We start from the raw sequence: 11,347 nt of genomic DNA, 5'->3' as shown, positions 1-11,347 counted from the left end.
CTGCCCGTTGGTTACCAGTGAAAAGGAAAAACCCTAGACAACATATTTGGATGATCTAAGTTACAGGCACATAGATCTGAGAATTTATACAAGATGATTTAATGCTGTTTAATTGCCTAGAATTCCCCATTTAATCTTGAGTGGCAAATAAAGTGAAAGAATTATTTCATACTAAATACGGCTGAAGGAAATCACACACAAATAAGCCCATACAGGAAATGTTTTCAATTTATTTATATAAACAATTACATTTTAAAAACATTATTGTCCTACAAAAATAAAATGAAAAACAATTCACAGACTTTTAAAATAAATAATCTCAAACATACATATTTATCATAAGCAACTTGAACCCAGCCAAACCCAGCAGGTTGGGTCAAAGATGAGTGACTGTTGAAATGTGGCTGCAGAGTACAAAACACAGTGAACATGATTCTGTTCTGAAGCAGCTTATAACTTAACTCAAATTACATGGTCTGAGGAATTCCTCTATTACATGCCCTAAAATAACTAGATCTGTCCAGACTCGCCTCCCTTTGACTCTAAGCCAAACACTTTTCCTTGTTACTAATAGAAGGGTGCTCTGAAGTGTGTTCCAGAGACGGATCTGAATAATAATTACATATTTATCAAGTGTCCAAGCAGTTTTCACTTATGAGCAAATACAGTACTAACCACCTTTTAATACAAGGTTATTGAAAATATTCCCTTCTTCATGCTTCAAACAGAAGAAGGAAAACAAATGACCTTCTTTCTCTCAAAGCATTCATACCAAAGACCACCTCAAATCAGTCACTTGTACTGACTGCTACAGGAGATCTTGATTCAGCTATTCACACTAAAAATTACAAACTTACACAGCAAAAGGTAATTGGCCTCTTTAAATAAATGAACAGAAACAGAAGTCACAGTCAAACTATACTACTGCCATAGCCATTACAACATACAAGCCTCTAGAAATGTTTGAGAGATTCATGTGAAATATAAAAACTCAAGTCCTTTTCCAGAAGTAGTCAAGAAATTTTGGGCAGAGGCACATAATAGCGGGGTGCTGCTCTATTCCAGTCTGAAGTGACTTTTCTTTTTATCTATAGTTCCCAAGCTGCTTTTAGGGGAGGATCATCTTCTACATTTCCTCTCTAGAAATTAGAAAAAAAAAAAAAATAAAAATACCCTTACATGCAAAGTTTAAAGTGGTGGTACAAGAACCTGTGTAACTCCTTATGTACCCAGGCAGGACTACATAGTTTAGTGCTGGATCAGGACAAATATGTCTAGGAGATTCTGTGCTAGCTAGCCAGTTTTAAATAAGCTTAAGTCACTTAAAATGCCTTTGTTTATAAGTTATAAACAAAACATTATCCCTCTTCCCCCCAGTAAATACAACTATAAGTCACAAATATAGCTTGTGTACATAGATATAAGCTACCTTCAAGTCTTGGTGCCTTGAAGTTTTGCTAGACCTACTCTATATTAATTTCTCTGCTGTGCGACTTTACACAGTTTCTCAGTTTTTCACTGTTCCCCAAGAATGTGGGGTTTGGGTACTAAAAGCTATACTATAGTCACATCCTTATCTAAAGCCATACTGTTCATTTGTCCTTAAAGTGACAAAGATCAAAATTATATTATCAAGTAGACCAGATAACTACAGCTACAAAAAGAATACCAATAATTTGGACTAAGTTTAAGACCTCCCCAACTTGCATGATAAAACATCTGAAGCAAGATACAAGCAGCCTTGTATTGCAGCATGACAGTCAGTTATTTCTAAGCTCAGTACCTGTTATTATCTTCTTACACAAATAATACATCTATGACATATGCTTCAAGAACAAGTAGTATACAAAAGAAGTTCCATTTTCTTTAAATAAATTAAAAAAGTATAATGCCACATGAAAATAGATTTACACATAAAACCAAACATAAGTTACTATACAAAGTGCCTTATTTGCAATAAGGGAGAGGTAGTATCAACAATGAATGCAACACATTTTCTGACTTGACATGATTAAGTCTCGAGTATATGTACATTTGTTAATCTTTGAGTGCTTATATTGAATTCATAATCTTTTATGGCAGTTTTCATTAAGGCAATTTTTTCTTGTACTTTTAGTTCAATGGCCTGTGTAAGAAGTTGCTGAGGCAGTAACTTGCTTTTGTAGTGTTATGTGACCTAGCAATGAAGAGACAAAAACCCCACTAACACTCTTTGTCAAGTATTAAAACAACATAAAAAAAAGTTGGAACCTTTGTCCACTTTGGAATACATAGTTCTGTTACAGAAGACTTTCAACAAGGGATTCAGCACTGTAGAGCTCAAACACAGAAAATCCCTTTTGTAAGTAGAAGCCTTACCCGAGTAAGGCATCTAGGGCAACCCCCAGAATGAAGATGCTCAAGTTTTTGGGGGGTTTTCCCCCCTCTTTTTTAAAAAGACACTTTAAGCCATAAATAGAATAAATTATATAGTTAAATAAATAAATAGATGGATTTTTACAACTCAGTAGATCGTTCTTTCAGTAGTACTGTGGGATTGATGTCTTCCATTGCTGTTTTTGAGGTACTAACATTAATAGTTGCCTCTGTGGGTTCAGGATTTAAGATGTAGAAAGCTGTGAAGGGACAGCCTTTCACATTGTTGCAGATGAGCTTCTGTAAGGATGCAGTATTGATTATTTCAAATCCAACTTTTCCACCAAAGGTGCTAGGCTTCCAGTACTCAGGGGAGCAGATGGCATTTCCCATGAGTCCTTTCAGAGAGAATGGTGCTCCAATCTCCACCATTGTTTCACCGAAGATGGCACCTGGTCGTGGCTTTTCTACAAGAAGGCCTGGGTACAGCTCCATAGCATCAATGTCTCCATAAAGCTCTTCCAGTTCCGCTGCCATTTCTTTTTCTCCTGTAATTGATTAGTAAAAAACATAAGTGGAAAAATCCTATTTTCCTTGCAAGACTGTCCTGCTCAAGCCAGTAACAACACTGTAGGACTCTGTTGGCCATTTTAAGAAGAGAGCCCTTGTTTGTTAGAAAGGATGAACACTGTTACCTGTAAGTTCTTCAAATGATTTGAATGGTTTTAACATGAAGCGTTTCCTGTACTCATTCAAGGACTGGTATCTCATTTGTCTGCTTTGGTCAATTGAAGCCTTTGCTACTTTCTGTACTGCAGCAGGAACGTTTTTCCCACCAGCAACCTATTTAATAGAGATGAAAAGTAGTAAGATCTCCCAGTAAGAGTAATGATGAAGTTGTGCCTTTATAGTATCAGTTTTTGATAGCTTTATCTTACCCCCTTGTCCCACCCCTAGTTTACATCTCTGTTAGTTCACTAGCAACTTGAGAGAGTACCTACCCTGCCAGCACTTTGCTTGGAGAAAGATTTCACCATATGGGAAAGACCATGTTCCAGCATTATGGAGTTGTTGTAGAGGAACTGCTGGAAAGTGTACTCCTGGTCATGTATTTGGAAAGTGTCAGGCAGAAGTGGGTGCCAGTGGTAGAGAGTATTGAATTCAGCTGCAATTCGGTTCTGGTATTGAAATCGCTGGTTGAACAGCAGCTCAGGATCAAACTTGAGTTTGAAGTGGTAGCCACTCAAGTGTTGTACATAGTCCTCAATAACGATCTTGATTGTTTCTCCTGTTGGGCAATGAAACAGAGGAGGACATTGGTACCAATTGCCCCACAAAATTTAGATGATTCCTCTGCTCAGAGAAAATACCATTTCTGAACCATTCTTAAAAAAAACCTCCAGACCTATAATGAGCAGGGTAACACACTCTTCAACATTGTTGTCTGTTCTAGAGAAGAATTCATCTATTTTACATGATTAAGGGGTGAAGCAGTACTTTAAGATTCCAATTTTTTTTTGCTGTGGTAGAGAAGCATTTTCTACAGGCTGCTTCCCTCACCCCAGACACACTTCCTTGTATGTTCCACAGAACAGCACACATCAGTATCTACACTGTGTTCAGTTATACAATACTCTCTAGGGTGGATGTAGGGGATAACGAAGAAAGTTGGTATCTAAAAGCAACTGTCAGCTTCTGAGCTGCTTAATAGCACTGGTTTACAGTTTCAGTCAGTTTGGGCAAGGTCTTTTCAAGCTTATTGTACATCACAATGTACAGAAGGCTAAATACCACTGAACAGACAGACAAATATGTAGAATTACATTTTACATAACTTCCTGAACATTAAACAAACACAGCTGTTCTTTTAAAGCGTACCTGAACTGACCCAACCCCAAGGGGAAAAAAAAACAAAACACTAACAGCAAAAAACCAAACAACACAAAAAAAAACCCCACAAGATCCAAGAAACTGAGGTCACCTAGCCTTACATGCTTTCTCTGAGAAATGAGCCTTATCTTCCTGCTTTTTCACAGCTTTCAGTTCTGTTTCCATTTGATAAGGGAATTAAGTATCACTTAGCTCAGTTTTATTCAGTTCTCTCTTTAATATAGCTATACAGGAGGAAACTGTATCTCAATACAGTCCCAGTGACAGGTCAGGCAGCCTCAGATGCATGCCCTCATGTGCCAGTTTGAGTAATAGCTTTGCCTCTTACTACACCTACTGCATCTGTAGTAGATAACAGGTAGAATTGTCATGCACAAGAGAAGGTTAGAGTTGCATGTAGTAGAAGTGACACTCGCCTATCAATATGAGTCTAGTAGTCTGGAAAAGCTGCTCATCATCCCACTCAGGGTGCTCCTGTTTCAGGATGTCACAGACCCGGTTGTGCTCCCTCAGCCATATTGTAGCATACATCATCAAGCCTGGAACCAAACCAAACACTTCCTGCCCAACAGAAAACTGCAAGTGTTCTGGTATGTGAGGAGGGTAGATCATCTCTGCCTGAGTGTCCTTCACTGTTGGTGGATACATTTCTCCATCAATCATCTGCCAGAGGTAGGGAGAAAGAACAAGAGACTTGTAAGCCATGACGCTATGAGTTAACTTGTGTTGACTGTTACTACCAACTTTAAGCTTACTCTTTAGATCAGCCATGCACAGAGCACTTGTTTTAAGAAGTACACGTCATGCAGTAAGAAGGCAGGGATTCTGAGATAAGACATACCTGGTATTTTAACTTTCCATCCTTCAGAAGTCTCAGTTTAAGTTGCCTCTCCAGAGTCTCTCCATAAATATGGTTTAAGTCAACCTATAAAATAAAATCATTTGCAACATGAAGCCAGCTCACATTTCTTGCTATTTTAGTATACGTCCCACTTCTATGGATGCCAATAGGAGTTCATCTCTTAGATGTTTACCCTTTAATTATATTATTATTACCACCTTATAAGTATCACACACTGATATTTAAAATGAAGCCAAATTATTTCCTGGCAACTATAGCCATCTCTGCATAACAGCAAGTTTTTAAATTGATTGGCAATTTAAAAAGGACTCTGTTTAAAGTGTTGGCAGCTTTCTATTATGCAGAAAGGTCTTTATATACACACATATTTTATTGCTTTGTCTCAGACATACACATTGCTTATACTGAAGAACTCTTTGTCCAAAGTTTGCCTGTTTTATAGATAGAGATCCTAAACCAAGTCTGCTTTTGAAGTTCTTTTTAAACTAAGTCTCTTCGATTAGCAGCAGACAACATACTTTACAGTGCTGGGTACAGCTCTTTGCAACCGAGAAGTTCTAGATACTCACTAGATCTAACATGCTTTAGGTGATAGCAGATTCTTGGGAATAATAAAAAAGTCAAAGATCAATATGCAGATATTTTAACCAGAACCATGTGCTTTACATAAGTGGTTCTGACCCAGGACAAGATGTTATCAAGTGCTGGAATTTTGCCTAAGCAGAAATTACAGAGGGGATAAAGCCATTAGATTCTGGCAAGCAGTGCTGCAGAGTATGTGCACTGGTGTTTGTGTACCCTGACAACCTGCAAGATAGACCTTTATTGCCACTGAGCAGCTACAACGCTAAAGTGCTCTGTTCAAGTTACAGAGCTATGATCATACCCCATGGCCGAGACCTTTGGTGAAGCCAGGTCCTTTCTTGTGGTCCGTCTTGAAGAACTGATGAGTGAAGTGTTGGGCAAAGAATGTGAACATCACATTTGTGCCTTGTGGGTCAGGAATAAATTTTTTCCTTAGCAAAAACTTTTCCACAATCAGCTTTGAATCTGGGAGCTCTTTCTTACCTGCAAGAAATAGTGAAATATTCCAGACAACTATGTTTATGCAATACATAATTTTGTTCCTAACAAAAAGGCTTAAAACTGTCAATATATTATCGAGGGATAGCAGTATTAAAATAAGAGGAATTATCTGCTTCTCTATGATTACTTTCTTGATTTTGTTTGAAACTTCTGAATTCCCCAGTTTTAACATGTGACTCAGTGAGAGCCAACATAGTTATCTTTTACATCTTTACACAGTGTATCCAAGCCAATGGCTATTCTTACAGTAACCTACACTGAAAGAAGGCTATAAAAAGCAGAACTCATGGTATTTTCCAAGATAAGATAAATTGAAATTCCTAGAAGTGAACATTATGCATTTAGTTTATTCCGTACCTTTCACACCCATTGGTGTTGGACAGTCAAGTCCTACTGGTGGAAGGCTTCTTGTGTAATAGGAAAGGTTGGAATAAGCTTCCCAGTTTTTGTAATTATAATCACTATTGTAAGTTGGTGGGCTGTCGATTAGATGTGATCTTGCTGAAAAAGAAAATGAAAAAAATTGCTTGGTTGTTTGTTGGTTTGTTTGGTCCCACCCCCCCTCCGCAAGCTGTATTTTAGTCTCAAAAAGTCACAAGGCCATATCTTTTCCATGTATTCTAGAAGCAGCTGCATTCATTGAGAAATTCCACACATATCAGCTACTGCTGGTAAATGGGATTACAGTTGCTGAATAACAGTATTGAGTCTCTGATTATCCACTGAATCCAGCAATTAACATCAGTAATTTAGTGCAAAGTTTATGCTAGCAAAATCCTGAATTCTATTAGAGATCAGAGCAAAATGCATCACCATTTCAAAGCATGTTTCATACAAATCTGCATCATGCAGGAGTCTCAAGTTGAATAGAGTGCTTTTACTTCAGTGTGATTTAGGTTGCTGACTTTATATACAGACTAATCAATCACCCTGGAGCTCTAGGAATGACTTCAGTCAGTTAAGAGGACTAGAAGAGAGAACTCATACTTACATGTTAATACATATCTCATAATAGCATCCCGTAAGAAAGGTATGTTGTTGATGATATTCCAGGCTCCTTTGAAGTGGGTGAGGATGTAGTGGACGGTATTTGGTGAAGGTTTCAATGTCAGCCTCAGCCACGTGAAGAATTCCGCTGTGAGCATTAATGAAAAGATTATTGTAAATTAGCTATTGAGGATGACCTGCAATACTGGAATTTAATTATCAAATTTCAATTCCATGAAGAGAGATTTAGGATACTTACGTGTTGTACAGTTTTCCCCATAATACCCCGTCCTTGTACAGTCACATTCATACTGATCAAATCCTGTTGTCATACATACTCCTCTGTTCTGACAAGGGTTTGAGCAGCAAGGGTTGGCTAGAATGAAACCAAATGCTCCAATTAGCATTTTATATCCTTACACCAGTATTCTTATCTCACTAAGATAACTTATCAAACTTAGGTAGGCAATACCCTGAAGTTCAATGTTTATTGGGAAGACAGAGACCGCACAACGATTCACCCTAGCCTTTAAGCTGCTACAGGTAATGGTTATTAGCAAAAGCATAGGAGTTTGTTTCCTGGCAAAAGTAAATATCCTCAGAAGCATTGGATTATCCAGCAAGAGGCCTAACATACTTTCTACTATATAGCAAGCATAGGAGAAATCACAAGAGACTACAGAACATTAGAAAAACCTTATAAATATTAATTCATTCGCAGCCGAAAAGAAACGCTCATCGATGGCTTAAATCAAGCCATCCGGCGCCGGACCCGCTCCTGCCCCCGTGAGGGGAAGGAGGGGACTCACCTGCGTGGCTGGCAGCGAAGAGGACAGCCACCAGGGCGCAGGGTAGGATCATCTCCAGGCGGGGCTGTGGCGGGGGCCCTTGCTGTGTCTCAAGCTCTGCTGGTGCTCGGCGCCGAGAGCCCAATGCCGCTCCCAGGTAGGCGCCCGCCTATTTATGCCTGGCGCCGCCAGTGAGTCACTGGCTGTCAGTCCGCCCTCAGGAAACTACCACGAAATGGGATATTTCGCGCCGCTTCGTGCCTGCCCGCCCCGCCACCGCCCTCTGCCACCTGCAGTGAGCCCCGCCCCCGGGATGCCGTCATGCTGCTGCGGGGGGCGCTTGAGGTGGCGGCGAGCATGTGGAGGCCCCGTCCTCTCACCTCGGCTAAGCCTCCTCCGCGGCGGGTCGCGGTCTGCCAGCCGGGAGCCTCGGGGGGCTGAGGGGAACCCCTGGGGGTAGGGAGGACCCTGTCGGGAACCCCCGCCCCTTTTGAGTCTCCGGTGGCTTTGGGGAAGAGGTGGGAGGCTCTTTTGGGGAGGCGGCTCCTCAGCGACCGGGCTTGCCCTGTACCCATCGCCGCCGCCGCCGGCGTCTCCTCAGGGCAGGGCGGCGGGAGCCACCCACGGGCTCCCCAGGGCTGACGGCGCTTCTCGGCGGCCGGCGTTGTGCCGAGCGACACAGGTGCGTGGTGTCTAGAGAGGTGCTGAAATACCACCCCCTATTTCCTCCTCTCCCCCCAAACTACGACTTTTCCCGGTAATGTTTCTTAATGCCTGTTCTCGCACCTGCCCGCTGTCGCCCCGTTTTCCCGGGAGAAAATGCGCTTTTCTGACTGAAAAAAACTGGCACCCTGCAGGAGAAATCTAATGGGCAAAAGGCACCGTGCCATTAGTATCCTGCTGACCTCCGGGTGCCCCCCAGTATGACATATCATTGAGCACTTTGGGGAACGTGGGGGTTAGCTTGTTAACGAGGTAATTTTAATATGTACATTAAACAAGTGGTTGGAAGACTGTTTTTCCCCATATGTATGGAAGGAGGCTCACTGCAAGACTCTTGTGTTGCAAATGGATGTATGGGGAGAGGGGGATTAGAAAGGAATACTGAATGTATTTATTTCTAGGTATGTTTATGATGATACCAAATCCCGTTATTGGGCATCTTATTTTCAAATCATCAGTGACTTCTCTGCAGGCACTTTTGCTTTAAAATAACCACCACCACCACCCCCCCCCCCCCCCCCCCCGCTGCTCTGTATAGTCGCTTTGTAAACAAATCTTTGCTCATTTCCGTCAGATTTTGCCATTTGAAGATGCTTTACCTTTTTGTCATAGGTTATTTATTTTTTAATCAGTACGCTCTACTACTATTTTTAATCTTCATTGCGTGTGGAAAATGTCTTATGAAACAAGTAGGATGTAATGCAGTTGTGTAATTCTCTTGCAGCGTGGTGCTGGGGGCTTGCTGCAGTCTTCCCATTGCTTGTACTTTCGCTCTCAATGTCAGTATTAAACAACAAAAAAATCCATTGCTGTTTCAGTAGCGGTATCTTTTGAGGCTCAAAGCTGATGGTGTTTAAAATTGCAAATCGGTGACTTTACAGAAAGTGGATTTGGTCCAGTTTAAACAAAATCTCATTTTTTGGCCCAGAAGAGCTGTGTTGTGGTTAGTGAATAATTTGTATACATCAGCAGGAGGTCATCCTAGATGTTTTAGACGATAGTGCACGAAAGTCTGTAATCACACGATCCTTCTGGCATAGGAAAAGGCTCATATTATATATTTATATGCGTATGTGTAAGAAAACTACTGGCTTTGGTCATACACTTGAAGCAGAGGATAGCTGTAGGCAGCCTGTTCCTATGTAAAGCATAAGTCGCTGCAGGTTGCAGCTACCTGTAAGTCTTGTAACTGTTACTCAGACTTACCAAGTGTGAAAGGGGAATGTTTTGTTTTTGCACTATGAGGGGTCATTAGCCAAATTGACTAACACAAAGCACTGGTAATGTCCAGTGGAATAGAGTATAGAAAAGGATATGTAGTAAGCACAATGCTGTAGATCAAGGGGTTTGCTTGGTAGATTTTAAATGTCCATTTTACAATGATTTTATTCTGTTTTACAAAGTTTTATTGATGCTGTTAGGTAATAAATCTTTACTGAAAATACTATGTGAGATACTACATTTTAATAAGGTAAGCAGGAAAATGTAAATCCAGAAAATGTTTCTAGGGTGTAGAACCAGCAGTGTTAAGGGGAAAAATGAGCTAATTATGTGCAGCTAGAGAATTATCCCTAACATGATACTACGGTGCTAATTATGTTATGGTTTGGTAGCTGATATTGCTTAAAGTTTTCAATTATTATAACTAACCAATGTGCAAACTGAGCAATAGAGCAAAACTTCAGTCTTGGCAGATGCTTCTCCTTAGGAAGCAGCGATTTTTGCAGCTGAAAAAAACAGCACACTTCACCTTCCACCCCACCCTACATATGGTACAACGGGAGCTCTCTGCAAGTCTGTTTTTGGTTGAGGAACTTCAGTTGCACACCTGATAGCTGCAATATAACTGGAAGGATTCTTTAGCTTTCCAAGATGATGGAAAATGGGGTAAATATGATAGTGCTGTTTTTTATTGAAGGCTGCCCTTCCCCCCTTGTTGTTTTGGGACTGTCTATAATAAAGAACTGGCTCTATGTTGGAACGGGAATTTCTCTTAAAAATTTGCTGTGGCAGATTTCACCACCAGGTGGAGATTTTAGGCATCAGCCAACAAATGCCTTTTTTTTTGGTTTTGTTTTATTTGTTTTTTGCCTATAAACTATCTTTGAAAAAAAAAAACCAAAACCAAAATCCACACACATAAACCCCCCCCCCCAAAAAAAACAAAACAACAAGAAAACCCACCACCAACCAGCGTTATTTTTACTTCTGCAATAGTTATTTTAAGTACCCTTTTGTCCAAATGAAAGCAGCCTGTTGAACAAGTGTAGCTAATTTTATATTGGATTAAATTTGTGGAGGAGGTGATTCTCTGAAAGCTCTTTGTTCCTGTTTCTATTTCAGGTTTAACTGCATACAGAGGTTACATATGGAATATACCGAATTCACACTTCTTTCCTGAGATCAGGTTATTGCTTCCCTAAGGTGAAGTTTCAGAATAGTATTAGCAGAAGATACAACAACCCATAAGGGTCAACATGCTTCAGTAATGCCACTAAAAGAAGCGGAGGTGGAGCAGCAGCCAGGCAATGTTGTCCTATGGCACTGGTGCTTCTCCATTTTTGCACTGACCCCTGTAAGATAAGGCAAATGCCGTTGTTTTCATAATAAAGATTTTTCAGAGATGGCATTTCTGTGGAAGGGAGATGAAAGCTTT

General features: G+C 40.4%; 1 protein-coding gene across 1 annotated transcript; it reads right to left on the bottom strand.

The window, feature by feature from the left end:
• Positions 1-210: 210 nt before the first annotated feature.
• PTGS2 (prostaglandin-endoperoxide synthase 2) lies at positions 211-8,243 on the bottom strand. The gene is made up of 10 exons (XM_061451753.1): positions 7,990-8,243; positions 7,440-7,556; positions 7,185-7,328; positions 6,551-6,694; positions 5,994-6,175; positions 5,087-5,170; positions 4,662-4,908; positions 3,357-3,643; positions 3,051-3,198; positions 211-2,903 (listed from the first exon to the last, which is right to left on the bottom strand). The coding sequence occupies exons 1-10, from the start codon at positions 8,039-8,041 to the stop codon at positions 2,497-2,499; spliced, it is 1,812 nt and encodes a 603-aa protein (XP_061307737.1). The 5' UTR covers positions 8,042-8,243; the 3' UTR covers positions 211-2,496.
• Positions 8,244-11,347: the final 3,104 nt, after the last annotated feature.

This window comes from Pezoporus flaviventris, unplaced genomic scaffold (genome assembly GCF_033815535.1).
Source record: "Pezoporus flaviventris isolate CSIRO_AGI_PZ_B2104156 unplaced genomic scaffold, CSIRO_AGI_Pfla_v1 ptg000013l, whole genome shotgun sequence".
In the NCBI taxonomy this organism is placed as follows: Eukaryota; Metazoa; Chordata; class Aves; order Psittaciformes; family Psittacidae; genus Pezoporus; species Pezoporus flaviventris.
Note: the sequence above shows the minus strand (reverse complement) of the source record. Positions and strands in the feature narration are given on the sequence as shown.